Here is a 24,955-nt window from a genome sequence, read left to right as displayed (position 1 = left end):
TTTAAAGCTATATCTTCCACTTGATTGGGTAAATCTGGTTTAAAGCTATATCTTCCACTTGTATGACAGTTGTTTATAGTTCCATTATATTGACAAAATTAGGTGAGTAAACAAATAAGCCAAACTTCACAATTTATTACAATAGACGCGCGTCGACTATACGGCACATCACATCATCTTGCTTTAAAACAGTTGCAAGACCGAATCAAATACAAAGATAAAGAGCATACAATCCCAGAGCAGTTCGACCATTTATTTTCTGGTTTTATCCTCAGTTTAAATGATAATGATATTTGTGATAATTTAATGTTATTTACTGTCATGTTGGAAACTCTTTGAGAGAAATGTTTCGGATGCGAATGCATTTGTAGTCGATTGTATTTTCGAAATGAAACATAAAAGGTCTATTTACTAATTTTACGTAGAATTCTTTGAAGAATTCTACTGGAATATATTGTTAACATTATTTCCGATCATCATTATACAAGCAATATTCATTGTACGAATGCTTCGTATTCAGTTTAAATTGATGAATGGTTAGAATCCGCTATCTTGTTAACAGTAAAGTTTGATTATACCATGTATATCTGTCTTGATGCATTTTTGTTTTTCATTTGATCTTGTCTATGGCTTACAAACTCCTATACACATATCTATAAGATAGCTGGATGAACTGACCAGTCAGAATTTGTTTTCAAAAAAACTTTATAAACCAAACCATGTTAAATACTAGCATTCTCACAATTGTGTGTTCGTTTGAGTGTGAAAGTCGAAAGTAGAAATAAACTTTTGTATCAGAAATTGAATAATAGAACAGGGGAAAATATAAGATATATTATTCTTGATCCTTACTCTTTAAATTACTTCTGGTTGATTGTTAAGCAACAGAGGTATTTTTTAATTTCATTTCTAAAATAGATTTTCAGTTTCGAGTGCGTAAATATGGTATTTTCATTATATTGACTATATACCAAGAAAAAATAAAATCACAAAAATACTAAACTCCGAGGAATATTCCAAAAGAAAAGTCCCTAATCAAATGAAAAATCAAAAGCTCGAACACGTCAAACGAATGGATAACAGCTTTCATATTCCCGACTTGGTACTGACATTTTCTTATGTAGAAAATAGTGGAATAAACCTGGTTTTAAAGCCAGCTAAACCTCTAAATTGTATGACAGTCGCATCAAATAGTTATGATTTATGAAAAGTGTTATTGATATGCCTATATGCCTAAAACAAAGAAGAAACGAGAGATACCACAGTTACATTCAAACTCATATAAGTCGAAAATAATCTGACGACGCAATGTCAAAAAAGGAATGAACCAATTGATAAACAAAAGATTGATCAGAACAAACCACAACACAAACCGGGGATGATACCAGGTGCTCCGAATCCTGCTCCACCTATGTCACCCGTCGTGTTGCTATATTTTCGTGTCCGATAGACAGACAGACATTTGTTGGTGGGGATAGTTTGGGGTGTCAGTGTGGCTTGAAAGTACGTATGAATATGCAGCATATTTCAGTCCAAAGGGGACTGTTCAATCCGAGACCAATTATTTGGAGAAGTCAATGGTCTCTGTACGTCTCTCTTGGAGGGGTCTGTAGGTATCTTTCTGTCCCTATCAAATGGCAGTACATATCACCAAACTTTCATCCCAATCAATCAAGTTAGCAAAACCTAATTGGTTGATTGTAGTTTGACACAAATCGTATTAAATTTGATGTCAATGTTGAAAAATTAAAGGAAATGTGTAGATGTATAAGCAGTTCTACCACTGGAATTATTTACATAATCATGTGTTTTACTTATAGAAAGAATCAGTAGATCATATTGAATACAATCATTAAAAAAAGTAACGTTGTCATCCAAACCTATAAGAACGTACGATTAATATAAGAAAAGAATGAGATGTGGTTACATTCTTGTCTTTTGGTTGTGATGGATACTTTCTAATTTCAATCATACCACATCTTCTTTTTTAGATTAATAAGTTCAAATTCAGTACCTGCGGTAGAAATATTTTTAGTATCGATGTATTAATCAAACGTTTTTACTGAGAATTATAATGAAAGCTTGAAATTGTAAGCATATATTTTAAAACACCTACTAGTATCTCAGAAAATACATTTAATTTAGGAAATGTGTCTTTGTATTTAAAGTAATTAATTATCTATAAATAAAGTCATCATAGATACCAGGACTAAAATTTTACACTTACGCCAGACGCGCGTTTCGTCTACAAAAGATTCACCAGTGACGCTCGAAAATAAAATGTTTAAAAGGCCAAATAAAGTACGAAGTTGAAGAGCATTGAGGACCAAAAATTCCCAAAAGCTTTACCAAATACAGCTAAGGTAATCTATTCCTGAGGTAGAAAAGCATTACTATTTCAAAATTTCAAAGTTTTATTAACAGTTAATTTATTGTGATGAACATATCAATGATAACTCAAGTGAACGCATCAGTGCTGATTAATGGGCTGGTGATACCCTCGGTGAAATAAATCTATGTTTTAGTTAAACCTGTCTCAACTAAACTATAAGTATTTTTTAATATAGAGAATGTAGAGAAAAAGTGATAGATAGGATATTATTTGCTAGTCAAACATGACATTGATGATATTTTGATTAAGATTATGTCTATCAGTCCATCTGTTAGAAATGTTGGTCCCAGGAATTCTCTCTCTGAAATTAGAATATAATAACTATCAAATATATTTAATAACCAATGGCAATCACAAAAGTATGTATATGGAAAAACCGATATAGATCCTGGATAAAAACTTTTCTTTTGATAATTTGATATTACCCCGTTATAGTTATGTCATATTCGTCCACTAGCATTTCTATCCCGAAATATACTAAGGTTAATATGAAAAAGGAGATCTTGTATAATTGCCAATGATACAGGTCTCCACAAGAGACCAAATGACACAGTAATTAACAAATGAGAAAACTGTACGGCTTTCAACTATGAGCAAAGACATAACGCATAGTCAGCTATATATATATGTCTTGACATGCCAAATGTAAAACAATTCAAACGAGAACACTTACAGCCTTATCTTTGTTCAAAATAGTGATGTAACAATACAATACATGAGAACAAAATATAAAGATAAGTTGCAAAGGGCTTAATTCATGAAATGGATACACATATAAAAATATATTACAAAAACACATAGTGGACGTGGATGGGAACTAATACATCCCCACAACAAGAGACACACAGTAAAGATCTGAGCGTACTCGCAGTTACTAACAGCTACTTCAAAGCTCAATAACAACTAATACCAAAAACAATCATGCATCTAAAGGTTTAATTATCAATCAGTACACATCCAACAATTAATGGATATATCGATGACGCTCTAGATAACCAGGTCAAAAGGCTTAATAAAGTAAGACGTTGAAGAGCATTGGAAATCAAAAATCCAAAAGGTTTTGACAAAAAATCTAGGGTAGAAAATATGTGTATTTAGAAATCTTTAAAAAAAGAAACTACAATATGAAACATTTGTTTGTACATATATATCAATATAAATAAAACGATGGAGAAAACGTCATTTACAATGATACAACAAACCAACGTGACAAAGAAATCATGAAAATATCAATAATTTCTTATTTTGTAAGCTTCACATGAAATTTTCAGTTGTGCGACAATGCAATCAATAATGCATCTTTAATTAGAAGGGAAAACGATACTTTTCCAGAGCACCTGGTATCATCAAAATTAAGTTTTTGATGGTGTTCTTGCTGCCCAGCCTTCTGTGTTGTCTTTTGTGTGCTGCTGCTTTTATATTTGTCTATATTTCGTATTTTAGTTTGAATGTTCCTTTGGTATCTTTCGCCTCTTGCTTGTCGTCAGCGTAACGTTAAAAGAATAAATTTGACCACAGGTTAGTGTAAAATATGCATGCAGTTTACATTGAAGTTTTAACCTGCCTTTTTCCTATATCTAGCATGTCTTATCTGCTCCCTCTCTACTTTCTCTTCGTATAACTTTTCAGCTAGTTCTCTCATTTTAGCGTGGTGATTCCATATTCTTGCATATGATGATTGTTTCATATTATCCGATTTTTTCTGAAAAATGAAATTAAATAGAAAAAAAGGTATAATTGATAGGTTGACGTACGATATTGAACATTCATGTGTTGCATATTTATCCAAGATGGTAATTTGTCGGTCTACGGGAAGAAGCTTGCAGATTTGGTCTGCAAAACTATAAAGTATTATGTTTTGACACAACATTTTTTGAAAATCATTTGCATATACTGATCATTGACAAAATTTTATATATTTTATTTGGCCTTCTAAATATTTGTTTGAATTCGAGCATCAATGTTGAGTATTTTTGTAGACGTAACGTGCATCTAACGCAAATACAACATTTTAATCCTGGTATCTATGATGAGTTTATTTCCGTGATTTTGTTTTATTGTTCTTTGATTATATTTATGTGTGTATATTAACACAAAACGCGAGTTTGATATACACGATATTTGGCTATTGAATTGTAATTCATTAGAATTATCCAAAAACGGCAGTCAAATACATATCTGTGTTTTCCATGTCATGACTCAACAATTGTTCGAATGAAGACATAATATCTTTTATATGCTCAAGCTGATTCGTAAAACGTGTATTTGGAAATTTAAAAGATGTGGTGTGAGTGCCAATGAGTCAACTATCCATCGGTAATTTTATACATTTTTTGTTTGTTTCGTGGTCTGTCATGATTATCAAGATTTTTATGGTAATATAATTTACAAGGCAAACAAGCATAAAAATTGTCCATGATATCTATTCTTTGAGTATCGTTTGTTATATCACCGAAAAAGATGAAAAAAAAAAAGGTTTTGAAATTGATATGTTTAAAATTTTCATACTGATAATATATCCCCCTCTTTGGGATGTCTTCGTATGTTTCGGAATCTATTGATGGTTTAGACAGTTTTCTATTGATGAAGATCAAAAGGGGGAAAAAAATCGTTTCTGATTTGATGGTGTAGCTTCAACATTGATGTATTCCAACTAGCAATATTAATATTTATTCCACGGTATTTTTCTGCTGATAGAATAACTCAGCGTTCAACTCCTCTTCACACCTACGATAAACATCTAACTACCAGATCAACCTATAAAACTAATAAGATAACTGATATTTTGACTATTTTATTTATTGTATCTGTTTAGTTAACGCATCAATGTAAATATTACGGAATTTGATGAGACTGTCATCAAAGTGAGAGGGTTAGAAGTATAACACCAGGTTTAATCCACCATTTTCTAAAGGAGTAGGTTCAGTAAGACCCCTTTTTGGCCCCAAAATATAGCAGTTTTACAAAATTGTGAAATTGTAATCTTTTGGTTATTTATTGGAAAGTAGAATGCTTCTGCTACATAAATATAGCCTGTTTTTGACAATACAATGTACATATATCGGGTTCTGGCATCATTAAGTCATGCTAAATTACTGAAATCTGCACAATTTGTGCATTTTAGTTAAATTTTAGACGGTGTCCGTCTAAAATGAAAGTGGCCGCATTCGTGTTCATTCATAATATTGAAATGTAAGTTGTATTTGACGATAATACATAACATATATAAAGGTTGAGGATGAACACGGATGCGGCCACTTTCATTTTTGACAAAAACCAACTGAAAAGTGACGTTATTTGGCATATTTGATAGATTTTTCATATTTAAGCTTGAATCGGAACGTTTTTAATGACTCAATCAGTTAAAATCTTTCCCAAAAATTAATCAAATCAATTGAAATAGACACTTAAGTGTTTAAAAAGTGTCCAAAATCTTTCGTTAGATGAACCTGAAATTTGAGGCCAAAATCGGTCCTTACCGGACCTACTCCTTTGAAAATGCCTATACCAAGTCAGGAATATGACAGTTCTTGTCCATTCGTTTTAGAAGCGTTTTGTTATTTGATTTTGCCATGTGATTATGGATTTTCCGGATTTATTTTCCTCTAAGTTCAGTTTTTTTGTGATTTTACTTTTTAACACACACAAACACACACACGAATCACATATGTACTTGCGTGACCTAAACACCCTTTTACGAGGTTAAATAATTATTTTTGATAACGTTTACTTGAAATTATTAAATATGCATTTAATCCCTATTTATAATTGTATTTCATATTTTTTATCTCATAATAAAGTACATTGCGAGGGAGGTACAAACATATTTCGTGTGAACATGTAATACAAATAAATAAAATTGAAATTACCAGTAAATATGCCTGTCATGGTGTTTGTAACATGATATCTAACCATTCTGCTAAGTGTGTATGTAATTTAATATTGCTGTCATAAGTTCTTTGATATAAACTTATTTTATGCAGTTTATGTTACCTTTTGTGCACACCCATATTGTATTATATTTCTTCAACGGGAATGTTTTACCTTTTCTTCCATTTTTTCAAGTATCTTTATCTGTTTTTGGTTTTTTTCCTGAATTTCCTTTTGTTGAACTTCATTTTTGATGGTCAGCTTTTTACAATAGTCATCGTATCTCTCCATTGTGTCCTTGACAACATCTTCTATTCTCAGCCATTGACTCTAAATATGAGGAAACAAAATATAACAGTTCGCCTAAAGCATTGAAAAAGATATATTAAAGAAATACGTAGAAAGAGTTGTCGTGGTATGACAGAATTTTACAACATTTTTGCGATCCATTTTGGACATTTCAGAGTTTGCTAAAACAAATAAAACTCACCCTTTTCGATCTTTACAATGAAGTTTGGTAATTTTGTTAAACGTTTTTAATCAAATGTCAGAGAAAACAAAGACAGGGCTCTTTTGTGGTTTTATTGTCAACCCAAGCTTAAGAAAACCTAATGGCTATGCAAGAGTAATAACTTAATTGCTTACAGGAGTTATAACCAAAGCTAACATCATTACTAATCTAATCATGATCAGTCTTGAATACCGGCACATATGTGTTTATATATGAACTTCTAATGCCCATTTCATCAATGCATACACATTTCTATCAGACAAGATATTACTTATATTTAATCCGATGATTTCCTAGGTATCAGGATTCATAAAAAGCTAAATGGACTTATCGCTCAATAATAAATTCCTAAATGGCACACATCTATTTGGGAATGTCGGATGTTTATATATATATATATATATATATATATATATATATATATATATGTATGCCTAGATGCAACTAGAACATTTAAGTCTAAGCCAAAGATAGATTGCTACTATTAAAATCAGTAAATAGTAAAAAAAAAAAAAGGATCAGTTGTCCTGCAATACAAGACTTCATTTATACTTCTTATAAAACATGCTTATTATTCATGTTTTCGTAAAGTTTCTTACATGTCATCTAATTCAAAAAGAAAAATATATTAGCAACAAAGGGGACAAACGAAATCATAATACCAATAAAAACGTACAACATCATGACAAAAAAAAAGACAAATAACAATAACAAAACATTTTCAAATAAAATAAAATAATAATAACGCAACACGATCAGAACCAAAACCATGAACGAAATCAGTTGTACCCTAAGGGTAACCACCTGTTCCTGCTAAAGATACGGCAACTGAATTGTTACTCATTGGGAGTTATAAAAAAGGTAAATGTCATAAGGGCTACGAAGACTAAATAATGGTAACGATATTTGGAACATACCAGTTGTCACCTATGACACAGATATTCCATTAAAATCAACCAAATCATGATAGCGTCCTAAAAAATGTTAAACGGATGACTTTTACTTTATCATTTGGGACCCTTGATGTCCTTGGATGCTTGAAGGCAGTTACTCTTTATTAGGAAACCAAACATAAAAAACCTGGTATATTGTATAAACTGGGAGAAACATACTTCATATGCAGATTCTTCTGGAAGGTTGCTACACAGATATTAAAAGTTTGCAAAGGAAAACATTGAAATTATCACATATGTCGTCAAAGTAGTTCTGAATTGACATTTATGGCCAATGTCTTGAGTATGTAAAAAACCCCAATGAAATTCATGTTTGTTTTTCTGTAAGGATTATTAAATGTAAACCGACATCGTTTGTTACGAATTAAAATATTCACAATTCTCATTACAATAGTCAATCAAAATATGGTATCAAAAGGATAACTGAAGAAACAATTTGATCAGTTTGTTCTGTATTTACTCTAAGTGGTGCAAATCTCATCTAACGAACAGGCAACCTTAACGTTTATACGGCAAACACTGAAATATGATAACTGTCATAAACATATTTGAGCTCTATTCGTGTATTTTATGCAGTATAATAGACATAATTAATGAATCGCTGAGGGATTTTTTTTCAAATTTGACTTTGAGAGATTCTTTATTGCAAGTAGGCATCATAGCTTTAATTTAAAATAAGCTTACAAGGAGTAAAATTTTGTTGATATCAGCATTATTAGAATAAACAACAAAAAAGGAGTAACATGCGGTTTAGGTTGAGCTTCTTCCGAACTCGGTTGATACTTAAATATTTTTCCTTTATTCTTTGACTTCTTCATTTTTTCTGTTCTAAGAATACATTTTAAGCCAAAATCTTAAGATACCTCATTTCTTCGACGTATTTCCTCGCCAAATGTCAGTCTCTTCTCATCTTTTTTATCGTTATTTTCTTCATGAGAATCTGGCGTGGATATTTCCTAAAAAGTATAAAAAAAACTCTATCTTGAAGTAAGTTGCATTTTGTTATTTTGTTCCAATCTTAATATCAAATTACCATGTTTATATGCATTTAAATGAGCCAGTAAATGTCACATACCCTTTTTTGTTTTGGTTTCGTATGGCTTTTCAATGTCTCTATTAGATCTGGAAATGATGATTTAAGATACTTCTTCCCAGGATTTTCACTAGCAGCTGAAGAAGGTGTCCTAGCTGAGTAGAATCCATATGATCGAGTAAAACAATGATGAGAACTTCCGTATGGTAAAGTTATTGATTTGGTAGGCGATGTCCTTGATGTGGATGCTGTATCGAAATCGGATTCATAATCCTACAATTAAAATTTACACTGATTTTGAAACTTGTACAAGTTGTAGATAAGTAGACAAGATGTATTCGTAAGTGAAAACAAAACGATAAGATAATGATAACATAAAACCGAAATATCGTTAAAGTGAAAAACGCTTTTTTTTACATATTGTTTTCATGTTAGTTCTACATAGAATTCGTACGTAAATATTCAGCAGTTACGGCTGATCAATATGTATAGATGCCTATAATTTCTAATTATTACATGTTCTTCATATACTTACATCTGCCATTGTTGACTTTAAAGTAATATTGTCAAGTAACCATTCATTTGGAACAATGACAAGATAGCACATAGCTATGTTGGGAAATGTTTTTAAAACAATTACAGGTTTATATAACGATATCATATACTTTATTTTAATTATAAATATTTTTGATTATTATTTCAGCATATTTATCAAAATATAAAACCTTAGTTTCGGACAGCCATTGAACATATCAGTTTTCATGTTGTTGATTTCATTTTAAAAGATTCACTGATATATATCATTGATCTGAACATGTATTGTTTTAGTAATTTAACACCAAATTCGCTTTTAACGACGTATTTAAAAATTGTAAACTAATTCGGTTTTCAAAATTAAATTAAATTGAGTTATCTGTCTTACGACATAGTTAGGTAGATCATTGCTTTCAAACACTATCCGAATGTATAGTATCTGATTACTAATATATATATATACAAATTCAGTAGAAGCAATTAATTCATTAGTGTTACGTGTTTTGTTTAGTTAAGTTTGAACATATTTATTTTATAGTGGATTGGAAAAAAAGTTTTGCAACTTAAATTAATCTCTTTCCACTTTGCGGGTTCGAGTGCTGCCTTGTAGTGGCATTATACTGCTCTTTTTCGAAATATACAAGAGTGTCTTTAACGCGCAACAGATATTGCTCTCTCTTAACACTGTTCAGCCATTCATCGTCCCCTTCCGATGGACCTCTTCGTTTCCTTAAGACCATACTTTTTGTTCATAGTCGAGCTTTATAGCTTACAATGTTAGGTGGGTTTTACTCATTGTTTAAAGCCAAATGTGGACCTACAATAGTTAACCTCTATGTTATGTTTTCTTGTGTGGATTGGCAATTATTTCAAATTTTCTTATTTTTATTTTACAGAACAGCATAAAAGAGGGACAAAAGATACCAGAGGGACAGTCAAACTCATGAATCGAAAATAAACTGACGACGCCATGGCTAAAAATGAAAAAGACAAACAGACAAACAATAGTATACATGACACAACATGGAAAACTTAAGAATAAACAATAAAACAAGCTGTCAAACTCAGTAGAAATTGTTAAACTCATCAGATTGGCATGAAACACAAACAGTATGACAAAAGACAAACAGTACGGATTTAAGAAAACTCGCATTTACTTAATGCTAGTTCAAAGCCAAAACTATATAAATCATGTTCTCCCAGACGAAAGTATCAATCTGCATTTACTCAACGGATTTGGTGTACGTACACATGTCAATTTGTCTATTCATATTTCATGTAGCCTTATTTAAAAGCTTGCAGCTTCTGCTCAGACTTTATGAAACGTCACCAGTGTCATAGCAGAAAGTTGATGAACCAGGGTTATACAAATAAACGTCTCGTCTTTTTTAGAAAAAAATTACATCGGAAGATAAAAAGACCTTGTTGATAAATATTCCGTACCAACTTCACAAATAAAACATGCCAGTCTTGAAGTATAGATTCTAGATACTGACTCTATTTATCATCTAATTACTTTTTAAGTATTCTTTTTACTGTTTAGACCACTTTTTGATAATATACTTTTGGCATGGGTCGGAATTAATTCATCCCGCCATTGTGTTATTGTTTAGAGGTTACTACTTTGTATTCTTGTTTCTCATTTTTGCTTATTTGCTTTAGCTATTAAGTGTCAATATGGCATTTTTGTCTTATTTGTTTGTTTTTATAGTGATACATATTATAGCACACTATTGACTGCTGTACCCCAATTATTGGCATTTTACCTATTATGTCTGTTAGTTTTGCTCATACAATGTTGTCCATATAATGAAATTGTCTACGACTGTCAGACACGTGAAATATTTAGCTACCTATAAAACCAGTATAAACCCATCAAGGAATACATTTATTACTTAGATCTTAACAAAGTGCGTAATTTCCTGAAAGAAACAAATTGTTTTTAAAATATGCAACCTTTGAATAATTAAAATTTCGAATTCTTAACCATTGTATTAACTTTGTTTAGATATACAAATTCAAACCATTTGATGAAGAATATCAGCCTTGACAAGTTCCAAGATAGATAAATTAAAGTAAAAGAAATGTAACAGGAAACAAATCAATGTAACCAACAAAACCTGATGGAATCGAATGAACTCTAAAAGGTGCAAAACCGAAGGTGTCAACTGTCATGCATGTATCAGCCGCCATGCGAGTCCACACGTGCCACAACCAGAAATATAAAACCGATTGGTCAAATTTCAAATAAATAAGACTAAACTGACATCTTAACATCGAAATCTGCGAAAAGATGTCGTTCGTAAATCGAGACACCAGTAAAAAGTTTGTCTAAATAGGGTATGTTTTTCTATAGAAAATGTTTAATGTTTTGTATGGTTGATACTGAAATGTATACACTAAATTTGAAACGCCCTTCTTTCAATACAAAATCCTCTTAATAAATGAAAGGCATTTAATGTTGTAATTTTAGCTGTGTGTAGTTATCTTTATACTAGTTCATGAATTTAGTCATACATATATTTGTAAATGAAAAAGGAAGACTTCCGCTATGCATATACATTTAATATGAATTTCTAACTATTTCTAATTATTTATTTAACTTTAAAATAAACCTTTGTGTTTAACTGACGACAAGTTACTTAAAACCATCATAACTATCTAATGTTTCGTGCAGGCCCTGAATGACACAAGTATTTTTTTTCTTCAAAAAGTAGAGTACTACTCAAACAAATTATATCTATTTCTTTAGGTAAGAGCAGCGGATATATATTTTAAACTGCTTTTAAATGTTTTGTATACAAAAAGGTCTAAGTGAATTTCATGACTTCTTTTACCTAAATACTTCCGCTTCCGAGATCCTTACTATCATATTGCATTTGACTCCACTTCTTAATCTCTTGCACTATTCAAAGTCATTTCTTAAGATAAAACTGGTGTTTCTAATGCTTAATCCCAATAAATGTATTATTATAACATTTATTTTGTATACAGAAAACACCATAAGTTTGTAAAACTTGTAGCTGATCATTTTTTTACTGTTGCTCAAGGAAAAAAATATAAACAAATTTGAACTTGTTCGATTGGCTAGTGTATATAACAACGTATTTGATTTCAACGAAAGAAATCTCTGTATCACTAAAAAATTATTACAAGAGGGTATTCGATATCACAAACTAGTCATAACATTTACTAAACTTTATCATCGATACAAGAACATCATTCGTAAATAAAAATCAACTTGCAGACATCTTATACATTTAGGTATTTACATACAACTGCACAAACATGTCCACATTAATCTAATCTTAAAAGCTAACCAAACCTTTAAACATACTTATTTGGAAAGGATATAGTTACGATGCTGTTGTCAGATCATTAAGGATTGCATATTTTGGTGTTGATACTGATTCACTCATAGGGCCTTTGCATCGGAGTATACACCTTAATTATAAAACCAGCTGTTGGCATGATACGGGTTATATTCTTCTCATATATTTTTAGGATGGTATGATACTTAAACCCTAACAAAAGGTTTGTACTTGATTTTCATATAATGAAGGCATACTCTTTAAATTAGTTTAATAGGGGTTTAGAGCTGGATTTTCAGTTAGTCATTTGTTAATGCATGTATCATTGGCATTTTGCTTAGTTTCTTTTGTTATCTTTTCTTACATATGATTCGGACTTATTTTAGACTCAGTTTTACTGTGCAAATTGCTATGTCTTTATTAATTCTACATTGGCAAGAGATATATGATGAGGGTTAAGATCTTACAAAATATGATTTGGTCGCATTTTTGGTGCCTGTCCAAGTCAAGAGCCTTTGGCTTTTGTTAGTCTTGCATGTTGTTTAATTTTAGTTCATTTATATTTTTTGGAGTTTACTCTAGTACACGGTTTTATTTAGGGGCCACTACGTTTGAAGACCCATTGGTGGCCTCCTGCTGTTGGATGCTTGTTGGTCGGGTTGTTGTCTCTTTGACATATTCCCCGTTTCCATTTTCCATTTTATGGTTTATGCATTAATTGAAATCTGACTTTTAACTAGATATCATTAACTACTAATACTCTTGAATCAGGTCGTCTGTCAATTTTCAAACTTGAAAGCCAGGAACAATTTATCCAGATGTAGTCGTTGGTGGATATCTGCCATATTTGTTTTTCAGTATTTGGTGTAGTTTACAACAGGGTCGTAAGTTATCTCATATAAATGAGTCCCATTTTGTCATCAAACTGCATTTATGCATACATATTTGTACAAAGTTTTCGATTGACACTTGTCTCATTAGCAATCGTGCCAGCTGAAGGACGTCTCCGGGTGCGGGATTTTCTCGCTATATTGAAGACCCATTGGTGGTCTCCGGCTGTTGTCTGCTCTATGGTCGGGTTGTTGTCGCTTTGACACATTCTCAATTTCTATTCTCAATTGAATGCCACATCGTTTTTTGTAATATGCACTTATACACTGTACAATCAACATGTATCATTTTTCAAATCCACTGCGTCACTGTAAACTTGAAAAGTATGTAAGGACTCAGTGTTTATTTCATTTCTATTTGACAGTAGTGCCATTTTTATTTTGATCTTAAATGGATAGGTGAAGTGATTCAATAACATATTTTTCTTGATGTTTTATTTTGTGTTTTTTCTAAGTATTTTTTTTAATTTCAAAATGACACCTTCGTGCATTAAAAGTGAGTCTACGATAAAAGAAAAATATATCCATGTATATCAGAAAAATCGTCCTATTTTTGTGCTACCAGGTAATGCGGGGTTCACACATTGTCGATTATTACTCCCGTTTGAGATCAGACAGCGATACGGCACGGGAAGTGAAAAAGTCGGAATACTATCCTCAATCATCTGGAATGTCCTATCATTGCTTGAACGCAGTCGTTTTAGTTCGTAACAGATTCCTTCGGGTCGGGAATGGTCCGGATAGTTCGGCGAAGCACCCCGACAGTTAGATGCGTCCCGTAGCATTCGGGGAAACTCAGCCGATTTTGTCTAGTCGGATTACAAGCGTGACTATGTCGTGACAGATTCTGATGTATCGGATCAAAATCATAACAATGTTCTGTGTTTTCTGGACGGTGTCCGGTAAAACGGGAATGATTTGGAGTAATTTTTCATTGATGGTTTTCTGCCGATTGAGTCAAGATAGCATCGATCTTGTCGATTGCAAACCGTCTTTGCCGAAACCGTTCCGGAACAATCCCGTTAATAATACGAAATTCGTCAACAATACCCACGTTAGAGTGCCGACAATTACAGAATACGCTACGACTATGACCCGATAAAGGCGTTTGCAATACGATAGAGCGGACTGTGATAGGATTATGTTTCGGCAGTACATGATCATCCCGAGTATGCCGACAGTTTTCGAACGGATAATTTCCGTCAGCGTCGGTTCACTGTCTGGTCACTGTCTGAACTCTGTAGGATTACATTGGTTAGATTTGGGACGCAGTCGTGAAAGACTCGGTCGAATTTTACTATGCGAAAGATACAAATCGGATTAGAAGCGGATTGAGAACGAGATTATCGGGACAAATCCGCATGGAAATGGTTTAATATCGACGCTTCCTGAACAATATCTGATCGAGATTAAATTATTTTTTTTACAAATGTTAATTAAAATTTGAATTTCCATCAACGATTCACAGGATCTTGATCAGACTTTTGACAAATGTTAATCGTAAAATCAGTAAAAATCGTGAATGTGTGACCCCAGCTTAAGATATTTGCTAACAAGTTTTCGATATAAGAGCATATTCATTGTTTTCCCTTTACAGTACAATACGTGACTTTATAGTATACAACTATTATGAATAAAACCTTATTTATGTAACACGTTATCTATTTTGTGATGGTTTAAGGTTACGATTACAACGGGTTTTTTTTTATTTGTGTACATTGTCAATAGCTATAGGAATCTGTTTCAATATTTTCCCCTTCAAATCTTTACGATTAGATACGCCCATAGCTATTTCAATAAGGTCAGTGACAATTAATTCTGAAATTTAAGATGAATATCATCTGTGTTAACTTTCTCAGTTAGAATGGAGATATTTTGTTTAATAAATAACACCTTCGTATGAATTACAATATATATCTGATATATAATGTGAAGTGATCTACATTACTACGACCCAGAAATTGTAGTGAATATAGCATACACGTAGACCAATCAAAACATTAAAAAAAAGACATGTGATAAAATTGCCAATCTCAATTGTTTAATTTTGCTTCTAAAATGTATATAAACTTGAAAAGTGTTGTGTAATGGCTTCGGCAATCAAATACTTTTTTCTATCACGAATGTTGTTTACGCGTTTGTTGTTATCTTTACACGTTTTTTTAAATAAAATATATTCCGTTAGCATAGGGTTCTGAAAAAATCAGCTAATATGACATAGACATATTTTATACAGTTATGATTATCTTTCAAGTTAATTGTTCACAAGTTATGATTATCTTCATTTGGAATTACGATGATCGTCCGTAAATTTTCAATGGCTATTATTTCGATAACAGGGTCGCATATGATATTAAGAACACGCACATACAACAATACCGTACATATCAATCTAGCGGCTGAGCAATTATTTAAAACAACGCCTGTACACTGAAAAATTACAAAAAAAGAAGATTTTACGTGTTTTGGGCTTCGCCATGTTAGGATCACCGTAACTGCAATTACGATGATCAGTTTAATAAAAGAAAGTCTGCTCTATTACTACCTCAGGAATAGATTTCCGCAGCCGTATTTGGCAAAACTATTTTTGTTCCTCAATGCTCTTCAACTTCGTACTTTATTTGGCCTTTGTAACTTTTTATGATTTTAGCGTCAGTGACGAGTCGTTTGCAGACGAAACGCGCGTTTGGCGCAAATAAAAAAGTCAATCCTGGTGTCTGTGATGAGTTTATTTCCAACCTCAACAAATATGTTTTCGTTACAAACAATACAGCCTTTTTTTGTGAAATATTATCATCAGTGTAATGCTACTTGAATACGTTTTCTTCTTCACAAAGTAAGAATTTTCATAACATAATAAAAGAAATTGTAACTACGATTCTCTGTTCGTTACCAAAAAACCTGTTTGATGAGACATATTATTAATAATAAAGGCAACAGTAGTATAACGTTGGTCAAAATTCATAAATCAATAGTTAATAATAGTCCTTTTCCGAGATATGGATGTTTCAGTTGCACACGAGAATTTTTTGACAAAACTTTCCTCAGTTTTTATTTGTTTTGCTGACATATTCTTGTCAATTTAATAAAATTTTATGCGACTGTCATACAAGTGCAAACTTTAGGTAGCTATAAGCAAGGTATAATCCACCATTTTCTATGTAAGGATATGCCTTATAAAGTCAGGAATGTGACAGCTCTATTTCTATTCGTATTCGTATGATGTGTATGAGCTTTTGACTTTGCCTTAACCATTTGAGAAAGGTCTTTCCGTCTTAAATTTTTCTTGGAGTTCTGTATTTTTCTTTTTTTTTAACTGTAAATTACTAAAAAAGTTGATTTATTAAAAAAGCGAGAAAAACTTATCAGCCACACCAACAAACGAAAACCACTGAATAACAGGTTTCTATTTTCGAGGATTTCGTTCGTATAGGTATACCACGATTATTAATATTTAACGAAATACAAGTCATGGTCTGTAGACTTGTATGAAAACTTTCACAGATTTTCGAAATCATATATCTACAAAGTTACCAAATATCCATAATAAACCAAAACTGAATATCCACGAAAGTATGATTTCACAGGTATTAAGATATTGCCAATAAAAAACTCAAAAATCCTTTGAAAAAAATATCAATTTCAAACGGTTATAAATGTTTAACGCTGTAAGAATATCTGTAAATATGGTCTTCATCAAGACAAACATTGATTTTATTTTCAGTAAAAAAGGAATAAAAGACAAACAGATAAACAATATGTTCATATGATGAAATCATAATCTTTCAGTCAGTTTAATTGAAGTCTGGAGCTGGCATGTTAGTTAACTGCTAGTAGTCTGTTGTTATTTATGTATTATTGTCATTTTGTTTATTTTCTTTGGTTACATCTTCTGACATCAGACTCGGACTTCTCTTGAACTGAATTTTCATGTGCGTATTGTTATGTGTTTACTTTTCTACATTGGTTAGAGGTATAGGGGGAGGGTTGAGATCTCACAAACATGTTTAACCCCGCCGCATTTTTGCGCCTGTCCCAAGTCAGGAGCCTCTGGCCTTTGTTAGTCTTGTATTATTTTAATTTTAGTTTCTTGTGTACAATTTGGAAATTAGTATGGCGTTCATTATCACTGAACTAGTATATATTTGTTTAGTGGCCAGTTGAAGGACGCATCCGGGTGCGGGAATTTCTCGCTACATTGAAGACCTGTTGGTGACCTTCTGCTGTTGTTTCTTTCTATGGTCGGGTTGTTGTCTCTTTGGCACATTTCCATTTCCATTCTAAATTTTAATAGTAAATAAAACATACTAAAGAAAACTAGACTGATCAACTTGAACTCTACTAAAAAGTGGTGTAGATATCAGGTGCTCTTGGATGGTATGCCGATCCTACTCTACACTATGACACCCGTAATATTTATCATTACACAGGTCTATACTTTCATGACACTTTAGGGCCTGCATTCTGTCGATATGTATGTTGTGTGCACTGTACAAGTTCACATTTTTGTCAAATTATTGGTGATGTTCATAAGCATGACCTAGTGATAGTGTTATTTTTCGTCTATTGTTTCTAGTATAACATGCTGTTTGTTTTAGCTTTTGAATTATTTAACGTTTTGTCACGGTGAGCTCTTTTATATTTTGTTTTCAAATTATTGTAACGGCTGATGATTAAATAATAATCTATTAAATAACATAACCGTAGTGCATGAAGAAACACAACATGATTATTTCTTTCATTTATTATGATGATGCCATGACAACTTTACACATTAATTGCACAAATATATTTTTGGATTTCTTAAACGTTCAGTAAAGACAACTGACTTGTTACAAGTTTGGTCTATACTAAATAACTAGTAAGTCTCGAATAGAACAGTATATAGCAAACTTAAACACAAAAAAACATTTCTACAATTAATAAGATATATATACAAATAAACATAAACAATAAAACCTGACTAGCCTGTTGAAAGCATTAGTTATGACTTATATCTAATAGACTGTTCAAGTCACTAACATAAACTCAACTAACAACCAACTAATAAATGTTCTCCATGTTAGAGCATAACACCTTTAGTTATAAGGTCCTACGTAAATTTACTATTACGGAAGCCCGTGCAATTGAAGAGGAGTAGGTTCAGTAATATCCCAAAATATAGCAGTTTTATAAAATTGTTAAAATGTAAATTTTTGTTATTTTAATGGAATGTAGAATACTTGTTACATAAAAATATGTTGTTTTTGCCAATACAATGCACATGTATCGGGTATAAGCATCATTAAGTCATGCTTAATTACTGAAAACTTCATAATTTTAGTATTTAAGTTAATTTGTAGACGGTTTTCTTCTAAAATGGAAGCGGCCGCATTTGTGTTCATTCTTAATATCTAAATGTAAGTTGACAAAACAAAAAGCATCTGAAAAGTGACATATTATGGTATATTTGATAGATATTTAAAATTTAAGCTTGAATTCGAGCGTCTTTAATGACTAAACTAGTTCAAATCTTTCACATAAACTAATTGAATCTACTTACGTTTACACTTAAGTGTTTAAAAAGTGTCCGATATCTTTCATCAGCTATACCTGAAATTTCAAGCCAAAATCGGCCCTTACTGGACTTACTCCTTTTTAGTATTCTTTGTGTGAAAACTAGATTCGCCAATAACAATGAAACATGAAGTACATCGTACATTTTCCTTCGTACCTGACAACATTTTATTTTAACCAAAACTTTCGAATAACCTCTTATTACTTTGACAAGTCTTGTTATATTTTGCTTTATAACGTTCAACATGGCTGTGGTAATGTAAAGTTTTTAATCAATTTAACATTAATAGTGTTTGTTAAAAATATTTTAGTTGTAATATCTGGCAAATTTCAATTTGCAAAATAAACCCTTTTTGCATGAAATGATAAAACAGTTGTCTTTGATTTAGGTAAAACGGGAGAACAGGCTATTTGGGGAAAATTAACTCTTTTTAGTATGTACTATAAGAGCTAGAAGACAAACTAGTACATATTTTATAAATAATTGGTAAGCCACAACCAACGATGCAAAAAGAAATTCTCATATTGTGAGTTTTCGTAAAAGATTTCTTTTCACAAAAAATGTATTTTCATGAAAAAACTTATCATAGATAACAGGATTGAAATTTCGTATTTGCGCCAGACGTTTCGTCTACAAAAGACTTAACAGTGACGCTGGAATAAAAAAAAAGTTAACAATGTCAAATATAGACACGTACACTGCAGGTAGATCATTCAATGCAATTACATAAATACACTACATTTGCATAATATATATATAAAATAGATGCATTCAAATATGTCACGTCAGACACATAGTGTAAACATTTATATGGGATAAACAGTTCAGTTCATAGCAAGTCCCTCATTTTGAGAAATTGGAATGTTTCCCAGAACTCTGACGGAGATATGTTAAAAAGAAAGTCACTTTCAAGCACCGGAGATAGTGCTTCTACACTTTGTTCCATTGTTAGTGATTGTCCTACAGGTTTACTGAAATATATTTAAAAAATAATTAACAACAAGTATACACATTAATATTTGAATATGTACATAATTTACCGAAGTAATAGTGTGATAATATATAAGTATAAGTGGGATTCTCTAGCATAAATAACAACGCTGTCTTGTGTTTGTATGTAACGCTCTCTTGTGTTTGTATGTTTCCACTCTATGATACAGTTAAATGTTATACTGCTTACGATTCAGGAACACCTGAGATCACCGCTAGGTTTTGGTGGGGTACATGTTGAGAAGTCTTTATCTTTCTATGGTGTGTAACGCGTACTACATTTTGATTTTCAATTTTTGTCTTTCTTTTTAAGCCATGGCGTTGTCAGTTTATTTCGATCTATGTGTTTGAATGCCCCACTTTTATACTAAAGTGCGAAATGCTACTTTTTATCAAATATGAAAAAAAGGTTTTAGAAATAAGAATATATTCGCTATACCGATAGAAATGAATAAGACGTTAAAGGCCTCACGGTATACCAATTTCTTTATAATTAACAAAAAGCAGAAACAAGGATCTTAACTAAGAATATTTTGTTAAAATGCTCTTCATAACTCGGGTAAATATACAACTTGTAATGAATAAAAATGAATTCGATCTAATATCATTATAATATACGGTAATGACATTTTTGTTTTACAAATCATCGTTTGTACTTTTTATATAATTAAGATTAATTCCTATTTCTTAAAACTTTTCATTGGAGTTTAAATTGGTCTAGCTGTAGTGTTGTATCACTGTCATTTTCCAATATAAACGAAACGCGATTGTGGAATAACTCAATGAGAAAGTACCACAATGACATAATACCCCTTTCCCCCCAAAAAAAAGTTTAACACTCCAGTTTTGTCAAAGGTTTAAATATTTAAGGAATGACTTTAATATTTTTTCTGTCTATGAATAACCACCTTTTTATGTTATTTCGACTAGGCAGAACAATTATTACAGTCATTTCTTATAATTTAATTTCTTAATTTCATTTTAAACCGGAGTAAATCATGAAAAAACGTTTATGACGTCATGGCCAAAATTATGTCTATGAGATAAGAAACAAAACAATCAGAAGACGCGTTACATTCAAAATTAAATTCTTAGTTCGTAACATTTAATAGATCGTCATACTTAATTACTTTAGGAAAATTACTTACATTTGTGATTTGTCAGGCATGGACAACAAGGATAGAATTCTGGCTTGGCAGTATGTGGCAGATTCTGATTCTATCCTTAACTCACAATTTCTTGGATAAAATAACATCATCCCCGCACTGAAAAATAAACAGTCGTTATAGGGAAACACTAACTAACGTAAAAGTTGAAAGATCTAATATTTCAGGAATACATATATGCAGTTTGGTCCTCGGTAGAGAATCGGCTAAGTTACTACTAGCCAACCGCAACACTATGGTTATGAGTCCGAATCTCGTTCGGGGCATGTGCGTACCACTCCATCTTCATTGGTAATATAGTCAGCTTTCCTGCCAGTCAGTGGCTTTCTATGGGACATCCAGGGGCGTATCCAGGATTTTAGGTTAAGGGGGGGGGGGGCTCAAAATTAAATCTTCGTCGAGTGTATATTTACTAGAAAACGGGACTGAACACATGTAGAATAGAGATAAATAAATCCTTAGTACACAAGCTGACCCTCCATATAAAATAAAATCAAGCGAATTTTATGTCAATGGTTGCTGGATTACTGGTGTTGCATTACTATTAGTCAATCGAATATATTCGGAGGGGGAGTCTTCACTGTTTAGTTTTAAAAGGTATAGTGGATTGAATCTTTGCTATTTGATTAGGGACTTTCCTTTTTGAATTTTCCTCGGAGTTCAGTACTTTTTTATTTTCCTTTTTTTTCAAGATAATGACGGTTTCCAATGATATTTAGTGTCAGAACTGTTATGCAAACCACTTGGCCTGAAATATCGAAGGTGATAATAAATCAAAAGCAGTTGCATCGACCAAATGGTTGGCAAAACTTACCAGTTTTTAATTCAAAACGCCGGAAGCGTTTTAATTACAGAAGACTTATCAGTGACGCTTGATTCGAAACACTTTGATGACTAAATCCAATGAGTTGATAGACACAGAAATAAAAAAAGTTTTATGAACAGTATATTACAACAATGATACTAAATATCAGCATATAATACAGTTCTAGATACCAAGATGGCTTTTCTAATCCAAATATGAAATTAAAACGTGAGGACATGGATTTAAAAAATGTCTTGATAGATTAAATATTTTACCATAACACTGCTTTTCTTTCAGAAATGCGTTGAACAGGATCATCTAATACCAAATTACGTAGAATCCAACACAGCCCTTTTTGATAACACCCAGGAAGGTCTGGTATATCTGAGTTCTCATAATGTGGACGACTGATGGACGACTGAGGAAATATGTCGCCATCACAAATAGATCTTAGTAAACTATAAAACATCCTGCTAACTGCGTATGCATCTGTCTTGCCGTAAACTTGCTGGAGAGTTGTCATCTGAAAAATGATTATACATTAATAACCCAAAAAACCTCTTATTTAAACTAACATAATTTCGTTTAATAACATGCAGTTGTAAATGCAACTGTGAACTTTAACAGAAATATCATCTGAAACCACATCTTTGTATTGAAACAAAATATCCTATATATGATCCATTCAAAGGGATTAATTATATAATTAAATATGTACTGCCATACATTAATCAAAACTTATGGTCCTACACAATTGTTGAAACAAAAAACTTATATTTTGGTATAGTACAACGGCATGTTTTACTGAAATTGTTTATGACTCCTTAACATCATATCACATAGATGTGTACTGATTGATATCTTAGTATGGATAACAATTATTTATTTATTAGTTGTTATTGGCTTCAACTAGCTTACAGTCACTGTGAATATATTTAGACCGGTACTTTGTGTCTCTTATAATTATGTTACTTATGTTTGTGCTTCGTTTCGATCAGATGATTCAAAACATTTCTGACTGATTTTTATAGTTTTACGTTGTACTGTTGCACAACTGTACCAGGACAGAGGGAGAATTGAGCACTCAGAAGCATTTTTTTAAATCTGTTATCATAAATTGCTTTAAATGTTGTAGTGACATGTCCTACAATAGGTGCCTATACACTATGGATTTTAAGTATGAGTGAAGGTACATACATTTATATTATATTATGATTTTCAATATTGTGATGACTGCTTTTTGATCCAGAGAAAAATGTTAATATAAACATCCCATTTTGAATTTCAAGGTGAGCTATACAGGCTCATAGAAATCTCCAATTTGAGTCAGTTATCTATTTAAACATACTTCTCCCTGTGTATCCGTTGTTGGTCCTCCTCTACTAAATCTTGTCAGTTCTGGTGCCCAAGCATGACTATTCCCAGCAAACACTTGTCGTTCATCTGTCAGGGTCACAGGACTACCATCTGAACACGTAAGCGTTTTTGCAAATCCAAAATCAGTTAGAACCGGTCGTAGATAATTGTCAAGAAAAATATTGTCTGCCTTGATGTCTCTATGTACAACACCATTTTTCTGGAGATGATGAATCGCAGATAGTATTTGGTACAACAAGTGAAGAATAAAGTTTGCATTAAGTCCAAAACTTGGCTCTGAAAATGCTGATCGTTTTTGTATCATGAAAGATTTTAATGTTTGAGGATATTTGTCCATCACCAGAAATGAAGTTCTGTTGGCCATTTCAATTGGAACATCAATTTTCGTTGGAATCAATAGATTCATAAATTTCTTAAATCTATCGGTAGCACCCATATAAAAATGGCGGATATTAACAACGTTCGGATGGTGTGGAAGTCGGATTGGGATATCATGTTCAGGACCAAAATTTTGAAGTAAGAATTGATCCATGCTATGTCCCTCTCCATGTTGATTAGCCTGTAAATTTATAAGATTGGTCATCATCTGAAATATAAAGGAAAACTATGTGATATGTCATTACCAAGGAGGATTATCGAAACAATGTATATCTTCGGCCATCAACTTACCTAATAATATTGCACAATACGAGAAAAAAAGTACTGAACTCTAACGTAAATTGAAAATGGTGGGAGTCCATTAAAAACGACACAATCAAACTTTATCAATTAACGGAACAAGTGAAAAACAACTGCCAGACTGCTGACTTGGCCCATATATTTCCGAAGAAAATTGTGAATTAAACAAGAGCGATAGAGACCATTTCTAACAAAATAAAAAATTAAATAAAAGCATTATTACAATGATATGTAAAGGGACAACATTGTTATTAAAGGTTGAGCAACCTGGGAATGATTCCAAATAATTTAGTAGCTAGGTTTAAGCTGTACTTGTTACATTGATGAGTGGTCGAGGTATGGCATTTAAAAATATCAAGTATTTAGCCAAATTAGTTTTGAATATGAAGGTATTATATACAGTATATTTATTTTAATATTTTAAAAGACAAACTTGGCAGTAAAAACTCAAACAATTCAGTCAAATATATAATGCAATATGTTATTCTTGACACAACATACCTAAACCGGTATCTTTTGTAGAAATTCTTACTTAAAGAAATTAGAGTAATCAATAAAAACGGGCTAATTGTCTCCATTAGAAGTTGATTTCAGGATCTATTCATTCAACATCTTTTTCATTAGGAACCGTCCTTGTTTCAAAGTGAGTTGAGAGTTGATGCTTCGTTTTTGGAGACCACAATTATCATTAACAAGAAGAACGGCAACAAATGCGATGTATTTGCTTTTTATGTAAACTATGTAGGAATTTTGTTTTATTACTTAATATGCACAAATTTATTGGAACAATTGTTTTGTGTTATTACTTATTATGCAAAAATTTATTGGAACAATTGTTTCTGGTGCTTGATTATATCATCCAATGGAGTAAATTATGGCAACACTATC

General features: G+C 31.9%; 2 protein-coding genes across 5 annotated transcripts in view; both read right to left on the bottom strand.

Annotated features, from left to right (window-relative positions):
* Nucleotides 1-2,598: 2,598 nt before the first annotated feature.
* Nucleotides 2,599-9,372, bottom strand: LOC139511095 (golgin subfamily A member 6-like protein 25). The gene is made up of 6 exons (XM_071297666.1): nucleotides 9,295-9,372; nucleotides 8,802-9,032; nucleotides 8,590-8,682; nucleotides 6,437-6,592; nucleotides 3,953-4,094; nucleotides 2,599-2,693 (listed from the first exon to the last, which is right to left on the bottom strand). Exons 1-6 carry the CDS (start codon nucleotides 9,364-9,366, stop codon nucleotides 2,599-2,601), a joined length of 789 nt encoding a protein of 262 aa, XP_071153767.1. The 5' UTR covers nucleotides 9,367-9,372.
* An 8,848-nt stretch (nucleotides 9,373-18,220) lies between these two features.
* The window catches only part of LOC139513559 (uncharacterized), a 53,432-nt gene continuing 46,697 nt past the window's right edge, over nucleotides 18,221-24,955 (bottom strand). For all 4 annotated transcript variants that reach the window (XM_071302183.1, XM_071302184.1, XM_071302185.1 and 1 more), the window contains 4 exons: nucleotides 23,361-23,975; nucleotides 22,288-22,535; nucleotides 21,190-21,306; nucleotides 18,221-20,022 (listed from right to left, as the gene is read on the bottom strand). In XM_071302183.1, coding sequence (XP_071158284.1) covers nucleotides 19,881-20,022; nucleotides 21,190-21,306; nucleotides 22,288-22,535; nucleotides 23,361-23,975 — 1,122 coding nt within the window. In that variant the 3' untranslated portion in view covers nucleotides 18,221-19,880. The remainder of the gene's footprint in view (nucleotides 20,023-21,189; nucleotides 21,307-22,287; nucleotides 22,536-23,360; nucleotides 23,976-24,955) is intronic.

The sequence above is a fragment of the Mytilus edulis genome, chromosome 2 (genome assembly GCF_963676685.1).
Source record: "Mytilus edulis chromosome 2, xbMytEdul2.2, whole genome shotgun sequence".
NCBI classification, from domain to species: Eukaryota; Metazoa; Mollusca; class Bivalvia; order Mytilida; family Mytilidae; genus Mytilus; species Mytilus edulis.
Note: the sequence above shows the minus strand (reverse complement) of the source record. Positions and strands in the feature narration are given on the sequence as shown.

Excerpts from the sequence above, each read along its gene's own strand:
- LOC139511095 (XM_071297666.1), bottom strand. The coding sequence starts at position 9,366 with ATGTGCTATCTTGTCATTGTTCCAAATGAATGGTTACTTGACAATATT. Across the intron at positions 6,593-8,589 it reads AAATACGTCGAAGAAATGAG|AGTCAATGGCTGAGAATAGA; the intron begins GTATCTTAAGAT and ends CCTCATATTTAG. Across the intron at positions 2,694-3,952 it reads TAGATATAGGAAAAAGGCAG|AGAGAGAATTCCTGGGACCA; the intron begins GTTAAAACTTCA and ends TTCTAATTTCAG.